The sequence below is a fragment of the Siphateles boraxobius genome, unplaced genomic scaffold (assembly GCF_051911475.1).
Source record: "Siphateles boraxobius isolate OS27281-9 unplaced genomic scaffold, OSU_SipBor_1 46, whole genome shotgun sequence".
In the NCBI taxonomy this organism is placed as follows: Eukaryota; Metazoa; Chordata; class Actinopteri; order Cypriniformes; family Leuciscidae; genus Siphateles; species Siphateles boraxobius.
Genome location: NW_027509097.1, coordinates 7,598,364 through 7,615,315, shown reverse-complemented (window position 1 = coordinate 7,615,315; position 16,952 = coordinate 7,598,364). Strand labels below are relative to the sequence as shown.

The 16,952-nt window shown below is 43.4% G+C and overlaps 1 protein-coding gene across 4 annotated transcripts in view; it reads left to right on the top strand.

Annotated features, from left to right (window-relative positions):
- ankfn1a (ankyrin repeat and fibronectin type III domain containing 1a) overlaps nt 1-16,952 on the top strand; it is a 99,871-nt gene that overhangs the window by 8,261 nt on the left and 74,658 nt on the right. For all 4 annotated transcript variants that reach the window (XM_077200512.1, XM_077200514.1, XM_077200513.1 and 1 more), the window contains one exon: nt 10,312-10,535. In XM_077200512.1, the coding sequence (XP_077056627.1) occupies nt 10,312-10,535 (224 nt within the window). The remainder of the gene's footprint in view (nt 1-10,311; nt 10,536-16,952) is intronic.

The window sequence follows — 16,952 nt, the reverse complement described above, 5'->3', positions numbered from 1 at the left end:
AAGGATCATGTGACACTGAAGACTGGAGTAATGATGCCGAAAATTTAGCTTTGCATCGCAGGAATAAATTACATTTTAAAATCTATTAAAAAATAGAAAGTAGTTATTTTAAATTGTATTAATATTCCCAAATATTACTATTTTTACTGTATTTTGAGCTTTGGTGAGCAATAGAGATTTACTTCAAAGATATTAATGTTAAAAAAATCTTACTGAACCTAAACTTTTAAAGAGTAGTGTACTCTTTTACGTACTATTCATTCTGAACATATATGTGATCAAATGTCAGTTTGACGCAGTGTACTTTAGCACAGGAACCCTGCTTTAATGAAAGGTTTTTTTTAGTTGAATCTCTATCAGATTCAAAGATTTGCAAAACATCAGCCTAGCCATTGCATTGTAAGCATGATGGTAAACAACGATAGTGTTTGTTAGTTTTTGTTAGTGACGTTATGTTTTCCACCTAGATTCACCTTTGGGCTAAAAGTGAAAGGAATGAAAGGAAAGTGGTGTTGATGTGATGCCCCTCTAGGGATTCTGGGATTGTTTCTACAAAAGTGTTCAGTGCACATATTGATGTCAGCTGTGGCTTCAGAATCAATATTTTATCCAAAGAGCTCCAATGGGTGCTGGGTGTTATCTTCCGTTTAATGACACCATCCTGTGTAATAGAATGAGTGCTGTTGGAGGATTGTTTTCAGCCTCCGAGTTCTCTGTTTTTTACCTGGGGACGTGAGTCTTAATGTATTAAATGATACAATCAGTGTTAGATAACCCCTCTGTACAGGGAACTGCTAAATGGCACAAGCCGGAAATTACAGGCTAAAATGGTTGTCTGGGTAAAAACAGTTAAAGGATTAGTTCACTTCAAAATGAAAATTCTGTCATGATTTACTCACCCTCAAGTTGTTTCAAACCTGTATGAATTTCTTTCTTCTGTTGAACACAAAGGATGATATTTTGAAGAATGTCGGTAAGCAAACAGATGATGGACCCCATTGACTTCCATAATATTTTTTTTTCTACCATGGAAGACAATGGGGTCCATCAACTGTCTGGTTACCGACATTCTTCAAAATATCTTCCTTTGTGTTCAACAGAAGAAAGAAATTCATACAGGTTTGAAACAACTTGAGGTTGAGTAAATCACTAATTTCAAACTATTGATTTAAGTTCACTTATTTGTCTTTTTATTCACTGTTTTATTGGCATTACTTTATTTTGAAAAATCTCTGATTATGTAATAAAAATTTACATTTCTGTAAAATTTACATTCTGCAATTTAAATTTGTTGCTGATGCAACAAAAAAAATTTGTTGATGTAAATGAAATTACACAAAAACACTCATTCTCTAAGTTAAATCAAATTATGTACACTACTTTTTAAATGTTTTTATTTATATTAATTTATATATATTAGTGCTTTTATTCCGGGATGCTTTATTTTCTATTCATCAAAGTATCCTGAAAAAAATAAAGATAACAGTTTCCACAAAAACATTAATCAGCACTGTTTCCAGCATTGATAATAATAAGTAATGTTACTATTAGTCTGATTTCTGAAGGATCACGTGACACTAAAGTAATGATGCTGAAAATTTTGCTTCATCACAGAAATAAATTAAGCAGTTATTTAATAGTTGTTTTAACAATTATTATTACAACATTTCACAATGTTACCGTTTTTAGTCTATTTTTTATTAAATAAATTCAGCCTTGGTGAGCAGAAAAGACTTCACGACAAAATCTTGCATCTTTTAATTTTTAATTGAAATCAAATTACATTAATGGTACATTTTACACTTTAAATCAAATTACATATAATACAGATTTATATTATGTAATTTTCTTACAAATGAGTTATCTGTAATTTAATTTAAACTTGTGAAAATTCATTAAAACAATTTATTCGTCTTACTAATAAATAAGTCATTTAGAATCATTTTAATGTATTCTTTGCATTTTTAATCGTTATCTTAATGTTGTTTTTAGATAGCGAGACATAATGAATTTTGTGTCTGATATACATTTTTAGATTAATTGATCCACTTTGATAATATTTTTGTGAGCAGTGCATTTTCTAATTCATCAACTACCCTAGTCGTCCAGTAGAGGTCACTATTGCATTTGAGCTTGTACACAGAAATGAACAGAAGAGAGGATTGAGGTGCAAAGGTTTTACTTATTTCTGTTTGTCAACCCTATTGAATTTAATTCAGTAAATTCTGAACAGGATGTGCTGTAGGGCAGTAGAAGCTTGGTCATTCTGTTCCAAAGCCTTTGTTCCTTTTAGGTAAAATGTCATTTGTCATTCAAACAGTAGCTGGTGATTAACCACACAACCGTGTTTCAGCATTAAACGAAATAGGAGCCACTTTGTATTTAATGTCTGATGATTTGCACTGGTGCTGCGGATGAACATCACTATTACAGAAGATCAGGCTGTTCACTTTGTTCCTGATGTGTGGTTATTTTTGCAAATGGATTTATCTATACCACAGATTTTAAAGCTGCAGTGTGTAATTCGTGAGCAATTAATATCACCATACAGAATTACAAAAATAATGACCAAACACTCCCCCATCTGTCATTGGTCTTTTACATTTTTTTAACAGATATTACTTCTTTGCATAATTTTCATTTTAAAGGTTAGTTCACCCAATAATGAAAATTCTGTCATCATTTACTCACCCTCATGTCGTTCCAAACCCTTAAGATTTTTGTTTATCTTAGAAACACAAATTAAGATCTTTTGAATGAAATCTGAGAGATTTCTGTCCCTCCATTAACAGCCTACGCAACTACAACTTTCAAAATATTTATCTCCAACGTGTGTTCACGTAAAAACATGTGCTCTTGCGTAATCACAAAATGCATACGTTGTGGTGCTCTCATGAGCGCGTGTTGGAGATTAATATTTTGTAAATAATATATATTTTTTAAAATAATTATTTTGTAAATATTTTGTTATTGAGGTCTCATAGATTTTCTTTTATGATGCCTTTACTACCTTTCTGGGCCTTAAAAGTGGTAGTTGCATAGACGGCCAATGGAGGGACAGAAAGATCTCAGATTTCATTTAAAAAAGATCTTCATTTGTGTTTCGAAGATGAACGTCTTATAGGTTTGGAATGGCATGAGGGTAAGTAAATGATGACAGAATTTTCATTTTAGAGTGAACTTACCCTTCAACCTGCAAATGCTATTTATTAAACAATTAATTGAAACTGATTAATTGATTAATATTTGATACATTATTCATTTGAATAATTGTTTAAAAAATGAATAAATTATCTAAAAATTATTATAATATTATATAATAAAATTATTATTATATATTTTTTTTAAGTAAAAAAAATTATTATTCAGTGTTATTTATTTTTTCATGATTACTACTTAACGTCCCACTGTAGTCAATAATTGTATCCCTTAGTACTCATCTTTGATCACCAAAATGGCATATTTAAAAGTTTTTTCCTGTGATTTATTTTATTTTATTCATGCCTTAAAATAGCTTGAATGTAACTCTACACCCTTGCTGCATTTAGTATACGCGGATTCATGAATGTGCAAATGAGTCCCGTCTCCACTCACTCATACAATGGTATGTAGGCTATCGCTCTCTACAACCCGGACACATAACGGTAAATAATATGATTAGCATTTGGCTTGATTACGTTATCAAACAGCTAATCATGTGTTGCTAATGTTACACAAACCTGTTCTTGTTCGTCATCTCAGAATCAGTCAGCTGCCTTCTAAAAATCAGCATCCTTAGAAACGCTTCAAACATCATATAAACTCAGTGGAGAAAGTCATGTAGTTCATCATAACCTCGTAAAATACACCAAATACATAATTCACCCGCTATATTGCTAAATATACCTGATTTTTCATATCAGCAGAAAAATATGCCTGGCTTCTCTTGAGACTACCCTGCTCCGCTGCAGTTAATGATATGCTAAAAGCTTGCCACCGTCGACTTGATTGGTTACAAGGTAGTTTGTGACGTAAGAAACACGGGTGATTTCAAAATGTGTTTTTTTCACTGCAGTTTTAAGGAGAAAATACTCAGCACTGTTGACTTATACATTTGCACATGGATATGGTTCTTAAAACATATTAAAAACACCACATAGACATATAGACAACATTAAAAACTTGATTTTCACCACAGGGGTCTTTAATTCTGTACAGTAGCAATGTAATAAAATCTCCCTACTAGCCTGTACATTATCAGCAAATATGTTGCTAAGCTTTCTTTGAATATTTAATATAGATGGGTCGTCCTCCTCTAATGACACCCGATGACATGCTGTGTGTCTTTTGGCAAGAAGTATGGCCTTCCCAATGAATGAACAGACCAGTGACCCTAGAGCCAGCACCTCTTTACCCTTTGCTTTTGAGGATGACGAAGATGGATCCCAAAGCGTTGTCATGGAAACTAGGATCATTAGCACCAGCTGTGTTTGTTTTAAGGCCTTAAGATTCTTCTCACGTCTTTAATTTAGTTGGACTTGGTGTTAAATTACACTTATCGAATGCTTTACTCTCGACCTCGCTTGATAGACAGCCGCAGCGCTTCATCAACGCCGACGTCCTTGTGTCCATCCGTAGATGATTTTCAAACAAAAAGGGTAATTGGACAAATTGGAACACTCCTATAATTTGTGTTTTAATCCTTATTTGACTTTAAAGTGGGGTCATTTGTAAAACCATTTTTCTCAGGCTCATTCGATTTTTAAGTGTGCTCAGCCCTGGAGTTTCACTCAAGCTGTAGGAGGGTATACGAATAGTGTCTCTGCAGGTGATGTGATATAACAGCTTCACACAACACAGAGATGCTCGGTTATGAATCTATGCTGACATCAGACTGTTGGGATTAAATCTCAAACCTCTTTACTGTGTTGGTGACTCATCAGTGCGACCTAGAAAGCTGAATATTGAGTAAACATATAAAGATACAACTACTAAGAGAGGTATGAATATCTAAGTGCAACAAACAGGATCATTTGGCAATATAATATATTGTTTTAACAATGAAGTTTGCATGTCAGTTATCAATATGGTGTGTGGAAATGCCGTGAATGCATCAAAGCAGATGGTATGAGTAGATGCAAGCTCATGATGTGAAAATAATGTGTAGTTGTAGTATCCAGAACACCACATGGATTCTGTCATTAGGGACCAGTTGAAGGGACTTGATATGGTTCAGTTGGATACGTGACACCCACAGACATCCATCAGTTCAGGTTTCATTCTGCTACAGTCACCATGCATCGTTTCCATAGCGATGAGCTAACAAAGTTAGCATGCTTTTATAGAACATGGTAATACCATGGTATTGTTTGTAGAACCTTGGAGTGCCATATAAAAACAGCTGTACATGAATATGGTAATCATATTCCTTATTCAGTAATACCATTATTATTATTGAATATAGAATACCATTATTGAACGTTTTATTTCCCTTCAAATACCGGCACGTCGTTGCTCTGTGATCTTTAAAAAAAAATAAAAAATTGTATCTACACATGGATATTTTGACCAAATCTCACATTACAGTATGTTGAATTTAATACCATTCTGTAGAGAAAATTACATTTTAAACATTATGGACTCATTTGTCTTGCTAGCATTTTATATATCTAAAGTACAAGTAATTACATGCAATTTCACAAACTTACAATGGCTGGCAGTGGGGGGTGCAGATAAGTACAATGTATTAGGCTGCTGTCACTTTAAGACCTAATGCTTCGAATCTGATTTCTTTCTCAACTGTTTACGTTCACTTAAGACATAACCGACTGTGTTTACATGAATACTTGCCGACTGTGTTTACATGAATACTTGCCAACACAGGCATTTTGACATAACTGTATGTATTTTACCATTCAAATCGTTTTGAATGTTTTGAGTCGTTTCTCTGCCAAATGTGTTGACCTAAAACTTTGCTTTGAAGTAGCCTTAAATCGTTCAGATATCGCAAAGCATTGTAAATATATAAATGTGCGATATTTTGATAATTTTGATACATTGTGTTCCTTTAAAATGAATAATAATAGTAATAATAAAAAATATTAAAACATACACATCAAATGAATTTTGATGTGTAAAAATTATGAAAAAATAAATGATGATGGCACCCCTGGGGCATAAAAGTGCCTGTCATTGAAAAAACACTCTTATATCAAAGTGTTACTGTCTGATACCATTAGTGTGGATTGTTTTCACAAATTAGCATATATCTGAGCTTGGTTATCAAAATGGTTAGGGTTTTGTCAGGACACCATTACAATTTTATGCAAAATGTAGTGGATTAGCTATAACACCAAATCCATAAATGTTTATTTGACCTCTGCTTCAGATGAGGTTCTCTTCACAACAGTCTCTGAGGCGAAGAAAATAATAGTGACGTCTTCATGCAGTTTTAATTGTAAGTGGAGTAGGCAGAAACATGCAGTAGCTCAGTGGATAAAGAGCTAGAACTGCTGCCCACCATCTGATGGTACAGAGAAACCGAACACCCCGCTTAAAATCCTAGTGGCATACGGTGCATGTGTGTGTGTTTACATTATAAACCTGCAGTTTACAAGAGCAGCTCTATTAGATCTTCAAGATACTTTTATACTTTACAGTTTAATGTTACTTGAGGTGAATTTTCACCCATTTAACTGACAATTTTTATTCTTCCATGTGGTACAATAGTTGGTCTTTTTTATGCTTTGTTCATTACAGTGAAATTGTTACAAACATGACTCAACAGAGAAGCAGTGGGAAGTTTAATTAGAGCAGTTCTAATGAGAATTGAGAGGAAGTGAGAGGACGGGCTATTTAAAATATGGTATTGCAAAATGGTTACAATTGCCTAGTCATAATATGTATTCCTTCTTTAAGTGATGTCTAATTTATACTGTAACAAATTTGTACTTCCCTTGTTTTCTACACTAATTTTTTTAAAATTAAATTTAAAATAATTTTTTACATTTATGCTCCATGTATGTGAACGTCTTGGTTACGTATGTAACCCTCGTTCCCTGAAGGAGGGAATGGAGACGTAGTCGATGTGTCGACTGATTGGGTCACGCTTAGGGAGCCTGTCACCACGTCGTCTCGTCCTTTCGGGACCAGACATGGAGTTTCCAGAGGTCTGGACGGGGGTGCCATCATGCCCCGTCCCTGAGAATGCACTCAGAGGAATGAGTCAGAAAGGAGCTGTCGAGAGGAGCAAAGGTTCGGGGGAACTAGGTCCGTTTGGGCCAATAAGGGGCAACTAGCAAGACCTGCTCCTTCTCCTACCTGACTTAGCACAGTGCTGTGCAAGAAGGCTCACTGGGGGACCGCATTTCTGCGGAGACCCCGGGGCCACCTGTAAGTCAGTGTCTCTGTACCGAGGGTTGTCCGCTCGGACAGGGAGTAAAACAACTGGCAATGGGACGAGTCTGGAGAGGCAAACAGATGTAACTGTGCGGCCCCGAAGTGGTCCCAGAACAGCTGAACCCCTGGGGATGGAGTCTCCACTCTCTCTTGGACATAAGCTGTCATGAGGCCTTGTCGGCGGCACGATTGAGCAGGCCGGAAAAATAAGTGGAATGAAGCGACCTCATAAGCTCCTGACCCCATAGGAGGACACTTGTTCTAGGGGTGGTTGGCCCGGAGAAACAAAGGTCTGATCGAGGGTTTGGAGGCAGGCCAGGTGATTGTCACACGGAGCATGCCGCTCTGCCACGTGGGTGAGTTTACTTTTTTTCCAGTTGACCTGAAGACCCCACTGGCTATGTAGCACTCGAAGGGTAGGATTTGACTTCGAACCCTCAAACGCAAAAACACAAGATGGCCTGCGTTGCGTAGGATAGATATCTGAAGTACGCGTCCTCCAGGTCGAATGCTGCATACCAATCTCGGGAACGGAGCATTAGAAAATGCATCTCTGCGTTAACAACTTGAATGGAGGCTTGTACAGGGCCCAGGGTCTGGGCTACCCTCGTGCATGTCCATGAGTGCCCTGGCCTGATAGACCTGTAGCAACGCCATGGCATGCAAGGAGGTGTCTTACCCACAGGCTTTGTAAGCTCTGCCTGTCGGAATGGATGAGAACTCACAGGCCTTCGGGGGGAGACGAGGATTCTCAGTCCAAAAGGCAGCGGCTGCCAGACACAGGTGCACCTGTGTCGCGACAGACTGCTTCACTGGAGGGATAGCTTCGTAGCCCACACCCGCTCCTCCGTCAAGGATAGTGAGGGGGGAGGAGCTACTCAGGCAGTTTCTGACAGAGAAAGATGCCGTCCACAACCCGTTTAGCTCTCCATGCATTTTGGAAAAGAAAGGCACTGGGGCAGCGAGCTGAGATCCAGCGCGGCCTCCCCCGAGATACCAATCATCCAACCGAGACTGTTCAGGAGACGGTGGAGGATTCTACTCGAGCCCGACAGCCTCGGCAGCCCGCTTCAACTGACATCTCTGGATCTGGTTCGGGCAACGTTACACTCCCAGAGGGAGATAACGCAGCCGAGTCATAATTTCCAGAGGTCAACTCACCCTCCGATGCTACAATCGGCATCCTGTTCTCTGGAGGGGCCCCGAATGAAACGGCTGGTCGGTCCATTACAGAGGGACGAGTGCGCTCAACGGAGACTCCCCCGGCTGCGGTGTGATAGAGGAGTGAGGGGCCCACAGGGATTGGTTACCGGGCGGGGAAGCCTCACTATGATCCTTTGATCACCCATCCCACACGGTGCTGTAGCAGGGCGTGGTAATGGTGATTCCACCTTGACGCAGGAAGGCGAGTCTCGATCTCAACACCTCGATAGTCTTGTTCTCGCAATGAGAACATGAACTATCCACAAAAGCTGCTTCAGCGTGCTGAATATATATGGTGACCACAATGGTTGCATCACGTGTTAAAAAATATTTTTTATATATATATATCCATATAATATATATATATATATATATATATATATATATATATATAATAATTATTATTATTCTTTTTTTTAAATTTTATTTAAAACACGTGATGCAACCATTGTGACCCTCAGAGGGGGACAGGGAAGAACGCATCCAGAAACGCACGGATGGAAAGACATCTTGAAAAAGACGCAAAAGCACCCGTGTTGTTTTTGCAGGAAATGGGACCCGTCACCAGTGCCGGAGCACACAGGGGAATGACTGCGGCAACATTGAACCGTGAACTGAAACAGTGAAGCAGTGAAGCATTCACTTCTTTGCCCTCTAACCAACCGTCAACAAACACACAGAAATGATGCTGTTAAAACAGCAGTTGAGAGCTCAGAAGCTCACGATCACCGCTGCGCTCGCGCTGTAGAACCACCAGCACTGGGAGAGTCTTCCAGAAGAACACCGACACACTCGCTCGTTGAAAACTTAAGAATTGAAAACTAAGTGTTGAAAACAACACTCTTCAGAGACATCGACACCGATTGGCTCCGAAGCGAAAGAAAACTGGTGCGTGCATCCACTTCCGTATTTATACCCGCGCCACGGGGATGCAGAGATGCAGATCTCGCACACCAATGCGCATTGGCTTGTTTTAACAGTACTCGAAGATGACAGGCTCCCTAAGCGTGATCCCAATCAGTCGACACGTCGACTACGTCGAACGTGAGCGACTGAAAGGGAACTACATATACGTAAATTTTCCATCCTTTTGGATTACAGAGTTTTAACATAACTAATAAACATATGCCATGCATATTTGCCATACATACTGTGAATGATGCAGGCAAGATTTCTGGACTCTATTTGATTTTATTTAAAAAATTACATTTTCAAAATAAATTTATTAAAAATAGCTCGGAATCATCATAAATGTCAATATTTATCTTCACAACATTTATTCAGTTAAAAAGTATAAGCATATGGCTAGCTGTGGAACAAGCAATATTCAATTAGTTAAAATGTATTAGATTGAATGAAATTGGATTTATTGATGATAAACATATAAACCTGGTTATTGTAAAACACATTCAGTTTATTATTACAGAAATCCTGTTTCTTTCATGTTTCATCTACTGTATGTCTGACAAATGTGCATCACATTAAATTTATTAGTTTGTTTATATGTGTAATCCAAACTGATTGAAATGTTATATGCAATTAAAATACATAAATCTTAAATTTAGGCCTAAATATTTTTTTTGGAGTGTATGAATCCTATATTTAAAAACAACAATCTCTTCAAGATGTGTGTTTTTGTGAGAAGAGGTTTTGGTCCTGTTCTCATTCTCTAGTGTTTTCTTTCTCTCTGGGTGTCAGTTATCACCTAAGGTGTCTGTTTCTCTCTTTCAGGGTCAGTGCTGCGTGACCATGACCGAGGGGAGACGTCCCCACTGTCAGAAGTAAAGCGCTTCCCTCGGAATTCAGAGAGCCGTGTCCCAGAGCTTTGGAGGGATAGAGTGGCTCTTACGAAGACCATATCCGTCGATGACCGCCTTCTCCAGCAAACGCCTAGTGAACATCACAGACTCCTCAGTCGACTAGAGAGGGGCAAGAAGAAACTCAGGAACATCAATGTGAGTGGTAAAGATGTCTCATATCGCTGTCAAATAGAGGTTAGATACAGACTCTGTAGGGAATTCCACATTGGTCAAAGTTACAAATGCGCCCTTAGTTGCTTGTTTATTGCAATGTCTTTTTTGTTTACTTGCACAAATTCTTGTGTTTAAGGACAGCTCTTAGTTTTCTCCACCTTTGTAGGTGGATATTGATGTAGCACATACAGTGTTTTGACAGTTTCACAGCTGCTGTGTTATTTTTGTGAGGTTCTTCATAGACGTTCAGTTGTGTAACCGTTCAAAAAAGAGGCATGCTTGCCCAGAATTCATCCTGGAGTTTGATCATGGCTTTCTATTCAGCGAACACTCATCTGTCATCCTACACCAGTGAGTCAGTGTTTTGAGGACGCATTACCTTGTAACCTTACATTAGGGACTTTTGCAGAACATGAATTCGATCTGCATACATTTGCCTTTGTTAAAAAGCTGATTCTGTTCAGCTCTGTGAAAACTTTTATGTATACTGCATAAATGTATATGTTAAGAGGGGCTAGATAAAGAAGCGTTCGTAATGTACGTATGCTTTTATGTGCTGGCCTCAAATGATCATGGCCATGAATAACTATGAGATATGTACATTTCGAACTTCTCAGAATGAATGGTTTAAACCAAACCTTACCTTGTTTAAACCTAATTGACATGTTGAAAATGCAGCATCAAGGATTCCAAGTTTGAGTCGTTTACCAATAACATACCATCTATAAAATGGAAAAAAAGTAATTTTGATCAGGATGCATCTATAAAAAGTAGGATCCCTCAGGGGCTATGTGACATATTCAAATATAAAAACCACCAAGATATCACCAAACAGATAAATGTATCTAATAAAATGAAATGCATCATAATCAAGGTGAACACAACAATAAATCACAGGAGTACGTTCAATATTTTGCTTTACAAATAAAACGTAAAATGTGTCATGAAAAAGTGAATAATTTTTTTAACTGATTTTTTTTGTAAACATTTTAATGTTTTTATTTAACTGAACTTTCTTATTTTTTTATCTTTTTTTCTGTTTATCATAATGTACCATATTTGTAATACTTTAAATGTAAAAATATTTATTTTGGAACCGGCTCATATACCCGAATAGTTTGATCGAGAGCACACAGTAGGTCTGTCTTTAAAGGTTTATAAATTATCGTTCAAGTCAATTTCTCTATGGTGAAAATTATGGTTCCCTTTCGTTGTCACTCCGAGTTACGTCGGATGACGACGAATGGGGTTTTGCTTAGAACACCTATCGACTTCGAGTATTACAAAACGAGCCAATGGCAAAGAAATGCCATGGGGCTGCGGAATTTGCATAGCGTAACTCCGCCCCACCTCGTGGGTATAAAAGAAGGAAGCCGGCAACATGCAGATATGTTTTCGCTTCAGAGCCAAGAGTATTTCTTCACTCCACAGTCATCTCTGACTTCGCTCTACGAGACGAGCTTCTCTCTCTGGTGTTGGTGTGACGGCGATCTGCAGCGAGCTCACAGTGCCTGCTGATCTGTGCAGTGATCTGCCAGTGTGTGTGTGTGTGTCTCCATGTGTGCTTCAACATCGCGAAGTTTTTTTCTCCTCTCATAAAAGAGCTCGCACGCGGCACGTCTTTTTAAAGACGGCTCGCCCGTGCATTTCTGGTTGCAGCGGACTGGTATCGGACTCTGATGGGCACGAGCGCTGTCTAGTGTGTTTGGGCTTTGATCATGCTTGAACAGCGATCATGGGTGACTCATGTTCTCGCTGGGAACGTGATCATCGCGTCATATAAAGGTCGAGACTCGGTGAACTCGCAAGAGTGAGAGTCCCCTCATCCACCCCCCGATCTTCGGCTGGTGGCCAGGATGACCTGAGGGTGTTGGTCTGGAACTAAGCGCCGACTCTGTGTCCGCGACCCCAGCCCCCCTCTTTAATGACGGTGCCTGTTAGCGAACTGATGATTCCACGAGTCTACCCTCGGGTGGCCCGTGTGTTTTCATTTGAAGTTACAGAGGATGATGCTGTGTCTGTAGCAGCATCACTAGGTGGGCTTGATTCTTCTGGAAATGACGACTCGACACAGCTGCCACCCTCTGGTGTGCATATGGCTGTGCCTGAGTCTGATCCGGAGATGACGGCCATGCTTTCCCGGGACGATTGGTTTTTGGGTGAGGCCGCCGACCCGCGTCCATGGCAAACCCCAATATCTTTCCTCCTGGATGTGCATGATGAGATCACGGGTCCGCTCGTTGGTCTCATCCGCCTTTCCTCCCCTCAGGGGCCGCTGCCTATGGGTACACTGGGGTCCCCCCGGTTGAACGCTCTGTTGCCATGCTACTGTGTCCTCAGAGTGCTTCCCGGCGCAATCCTAAGCACCCGTCCAAAGCCTGTAGTTCTTTTCGTCTACACTAATCTGTGGCGAAATCCTATAGTGCCACAGGACAGGCAGCCGCCTCACTGCATCCCATGACCGTTCTGCTGGTCTACCTGACCCAGATCCCTCAGTCTCCCTAAGGCGCCCTCCCAAGGTTCCAACCCCGCCCGTTCACCCGGGCCTGGCTCTGGAAGACGTAGGGGGGCTGCCACAGCCCTCTCCAGCCCCGCCCCCCGCTAAACGCCGGGTAGAGTGGCACTTTTGAGATGGGCTGCTCAGAGATGAGACTCAGTTCTTTCCAGGAGTTTGTAGCAGGGCCACTCCTTTCCCCGGTGGAGGGCTGGGGAATAATCCTTATTCAGAAAGAGCTGACTCTCTCGTCTCTGAGCATACAGAGTTCTCGGACGACACAGAGCGCCGCCCACAAGCCGTGCTCTCCTCGTCCCCCTCTGTCCCAGAGGCGGTTGACACGGCGTACCGTCCACGGACCGCTTCGCCCCTGTCCCCCTCTGTCGCCAGACCCCTGACAGAGCAGGCCCCCGTGGAACGCTGGTCCTTCCCTGGCCTCCTCTGTCAGGGTGCGGTTTTGACCTTGCCCCCACACTGGGCCGCTATGCCATCTACGTCTGGGCCGGTCATTCTGCTTCGCTGCACCACCGGGGGGACGTCTGTGGTACTTGATGCCGCTGGCACAGTTGGGAGCCTGCCTAGAGCTTCCCTATCTGTTCTGCTGGGTCGAGCGAACCATCGGCTCAGCTATGCGATTCAGTTCGCACGGTCTCCTCCCCGCTTCAGGGGAGTCCGCTCCACTTTGGTCGATTGCTATGCCCTATCATGAGAGCGGAGGTTGCTACCCTACTGGCGAAGGGTGCGATTGAGACTGTCGCTCCAGCCGAAATGAGGTCCGGGTTTACAGCCCCTACCTCATTGTCCCGGAGAAGTCTAGTGGGTTACGGCCAATCCTGGACCTACGCATCCGAACCGCTCCCTTCACAGGCTGCCGTTCAGGATGCTCCTGGCCAAACGCATTTCTGGATGTGTGCGGCCACAGGATTGGTTTGCAGCGATCGACCTGAAGGACGCCTACTTTTATATCTCCGTTCTCCTTCGACTCAGACCATACCTACGGTTTGCTGTCAGGGCGCGCGCATATCAGTACGCTGTTCTCCCATTCGGGCTAGCCCTGTCTCCTCGCGCCTTCACAAGGTTGTTGAGGCAGCCCTTGTTCCTCCATGGGAACACGGGGTTCGCATCCTGAACTATCTCGGTGACTGGCTGTCTTAAGCTCACTCCTGAGACCAGGTTTGCGAATACAGGGACCCAGTGCTCCGGCACGTAGCTCGTCTGGGCCTTCGGGTCAACTGGGAAAGGAGTAAACTTTGCCCCGTGCAGAGGAGCTCTTTTCTCGGTATGGACTTGGTCGCCTTCTCCACTCAGCCATTGCTGACTTGCCTGAGACTATCAAGCGCAAGAGTGCGGTTCCACTGAAGTTTTTTCAGAGGCTCCTGGGGCATATGGCATCTGCAGCCGCGGTACGCCGCTCAGATTGCTTCATATGAGACCGCTTCAGCTTTGGCTTCGCGACCGAGTCCCGAGGTGGGCATGGCAACACGGCACCCTCCGAGTACCAGTTACTCCGACCTGCCATCAGTACTCACCCCGTGGTCAAACCTCAGTTTTCTACGGGTCCGAGTGCCCCTGGAACGAGCTTCCCGGCATGTTGTTGTCTCAACAGATGCCTCCACGGGCTGGGGCGCCATGCGCAATGGATATGCTGTCACACTCTCATGTTGAGCAGAAATGCTCCTGAAAAATTCAGTGAGATTTATCACACCAGGTGTTGAGCAGAAATGCTCCTGAAGTTCAGTGAATTTCTTCACACTTAGGTGTTGAGCAAGGTTGCTCCTGAAGCTCAGTGATTCTCGCATGTAGTGTTGAGCAGTATGGCATGTCTATTGCCTCGAGTTGCTGGCAGTACGCCTTGCCCTGCACCGCTTCTGGGCGTTGCTCAGGGGTCAACACGTACTAGTCCGATCAGACAATACCGCCACAGTAGCGTACATCAACCGTCAAGGTGGTCTACGCTCGCGCCGTATGTCGCAACTCGCCCGCCACCTCCTCTTATGGAGTAAGAAGCATCTGAGGTCGCTTCGATCCATTTTCATTCCTGGAGTCCTGAACTGTGCAGCCGACGAGCTCTCACGGCTTCAGCCCCTCCCTGGAGAATGGCGACTCCATCCCCAGTCGGTTCAGCTGATTTGGGACCAGTTCGGGGACGCACAGATAGATCTGTTTGCCTCTCACGACTCGACCCATTGCGCCCAGTTTTATTCCCTGACCGAGGGCACGCTCGGCACGGATGCTCTGGCGCACAGCTGGCCGCATGGCCGCAAGTATGCGTTTCCCCCAGTGAGCCTTCTTGCGCAGACCTTGCGCAAGGTCAGGGAGGACGAGGAGCAGGTCATTCTGGTTGCCCCTTACTGGCCCAACCGGACCTGGTTCCCCGAACTAGTACTCCTTGCGACAGCACCTCCCTGGCCGATCCCTCTGAGGAAGAACCTTCTTTCTCAGGGACGGGGCACCCTATGGCACCCTCGTCCCGATCTCTGGAACCTCCACGTGTGGCTCCTGGATGGGACGAGGCAGGTTTGAGTACCCTACCACCAGCGGTGGTGGCTACCATCACTTCCGCTAGGGCGTCGTCCACGAGACGTCTCTATGCGTTGAAGTGGAACCTCTTCGTCAGCTGGTGCTCTTCTCACCGAGAAGACCCCCGGAGATGCTCGATCAGCGTTGTGCTTTCCTTCCTTGAACAGGGGTTGGAGCGAAGGCTGTCTCCCTCCACCCTGAAGGTCTATGTTGCCGCCATTGCTGCACTCCATGACCTCATCGAACGTAAGTCGGTGGGGAAGCACGACCTGGTCATCAGGTTCCTGAGAGGAGCGAGGAGACTAAATCCGCCTCGCCCTCCTCTCGTTCCCTCTTGTGACCTCTCAGTGGTTCTAACTGCCCTGAAGAGTGCTCCATTTAAGCCCCTGCAATCAGTCGAGCTTAAATTCCTGTCTATGAAGACAGCGCTCCTGGTTGGACTGGCCTCCATCAAGAGGGTAGGGGACCTGCACGCATTCTCCGTTGACGAAGCGTGCCTGGAATTCGGGTCGGCTTACTCTCACGTGATCCTGAGACCCCGGCCTGGATATGTGCCCAAGGTTCCTACCACTCCCTTGCGGCATCAGGTGGTGAACCTGCAAGCGCTGCCCCTGGAGGAGGCAGACCCAGCCTTGGCACTGCTCTGTCCAGTGCGCGCTCTCCGCGCCTATGTAGACAGAACGCAGTGTTTCAGGACCTCAGACCAGCTCTTTGTCTGTTATGGTGGGAAGCTGAAGGGAAAGGCTCTCTCCAAGCAAAGGTTGTCTCACTGGATAGTGGATGCCATTGCTTTGGCATACCAGCAGCAAGGTCGACCGTGCCCCCTTGGTGTGACTGCCCACTCCACCAGGAGTGTGGCGTCCTCTTGGGCTCTAGCGCATGGCGCCTCGCTAACAGACATCTGCAGAGCTGCAGGCTGGGCGACACCTAACACATACGCCAGATTCTAAAATCTCCGAGTGGAGCCAGTGTCCTCTCATGTACTCGCTTCAACCAGCTAGTACTGGACCCGCTCAGGTGTCTTCGCTTGCTCCCATTCCACTCCACGGACTGGATACGTGCGATTTCTCCTCAGGTGAGCTTCTCCGAAAGCCCTGAGTTCCTCCAGGACTCCTGACGTTGGCGCCAGTGTCTATTGCCTGCGCGTCGGCTAGGTGCCTCGCGTGTGCATGGTCCCTCCTCTGAGCGACCCCCACATGTGTATTTCCACTGTAAGCCTCTCTGAGCATGTGTCTTTCCCTTGGCAAGCCACCTTGCCACCCCTGGGGTTGAAATATTCCACCTGCGGCTGGACACCCCAGTGTTCTCCATATGCATCCCTCCATGTCATATGTGTATTCTCTAATTCAACCCTCTGGGTTGGCAATAATTCCATATTTCCTCTA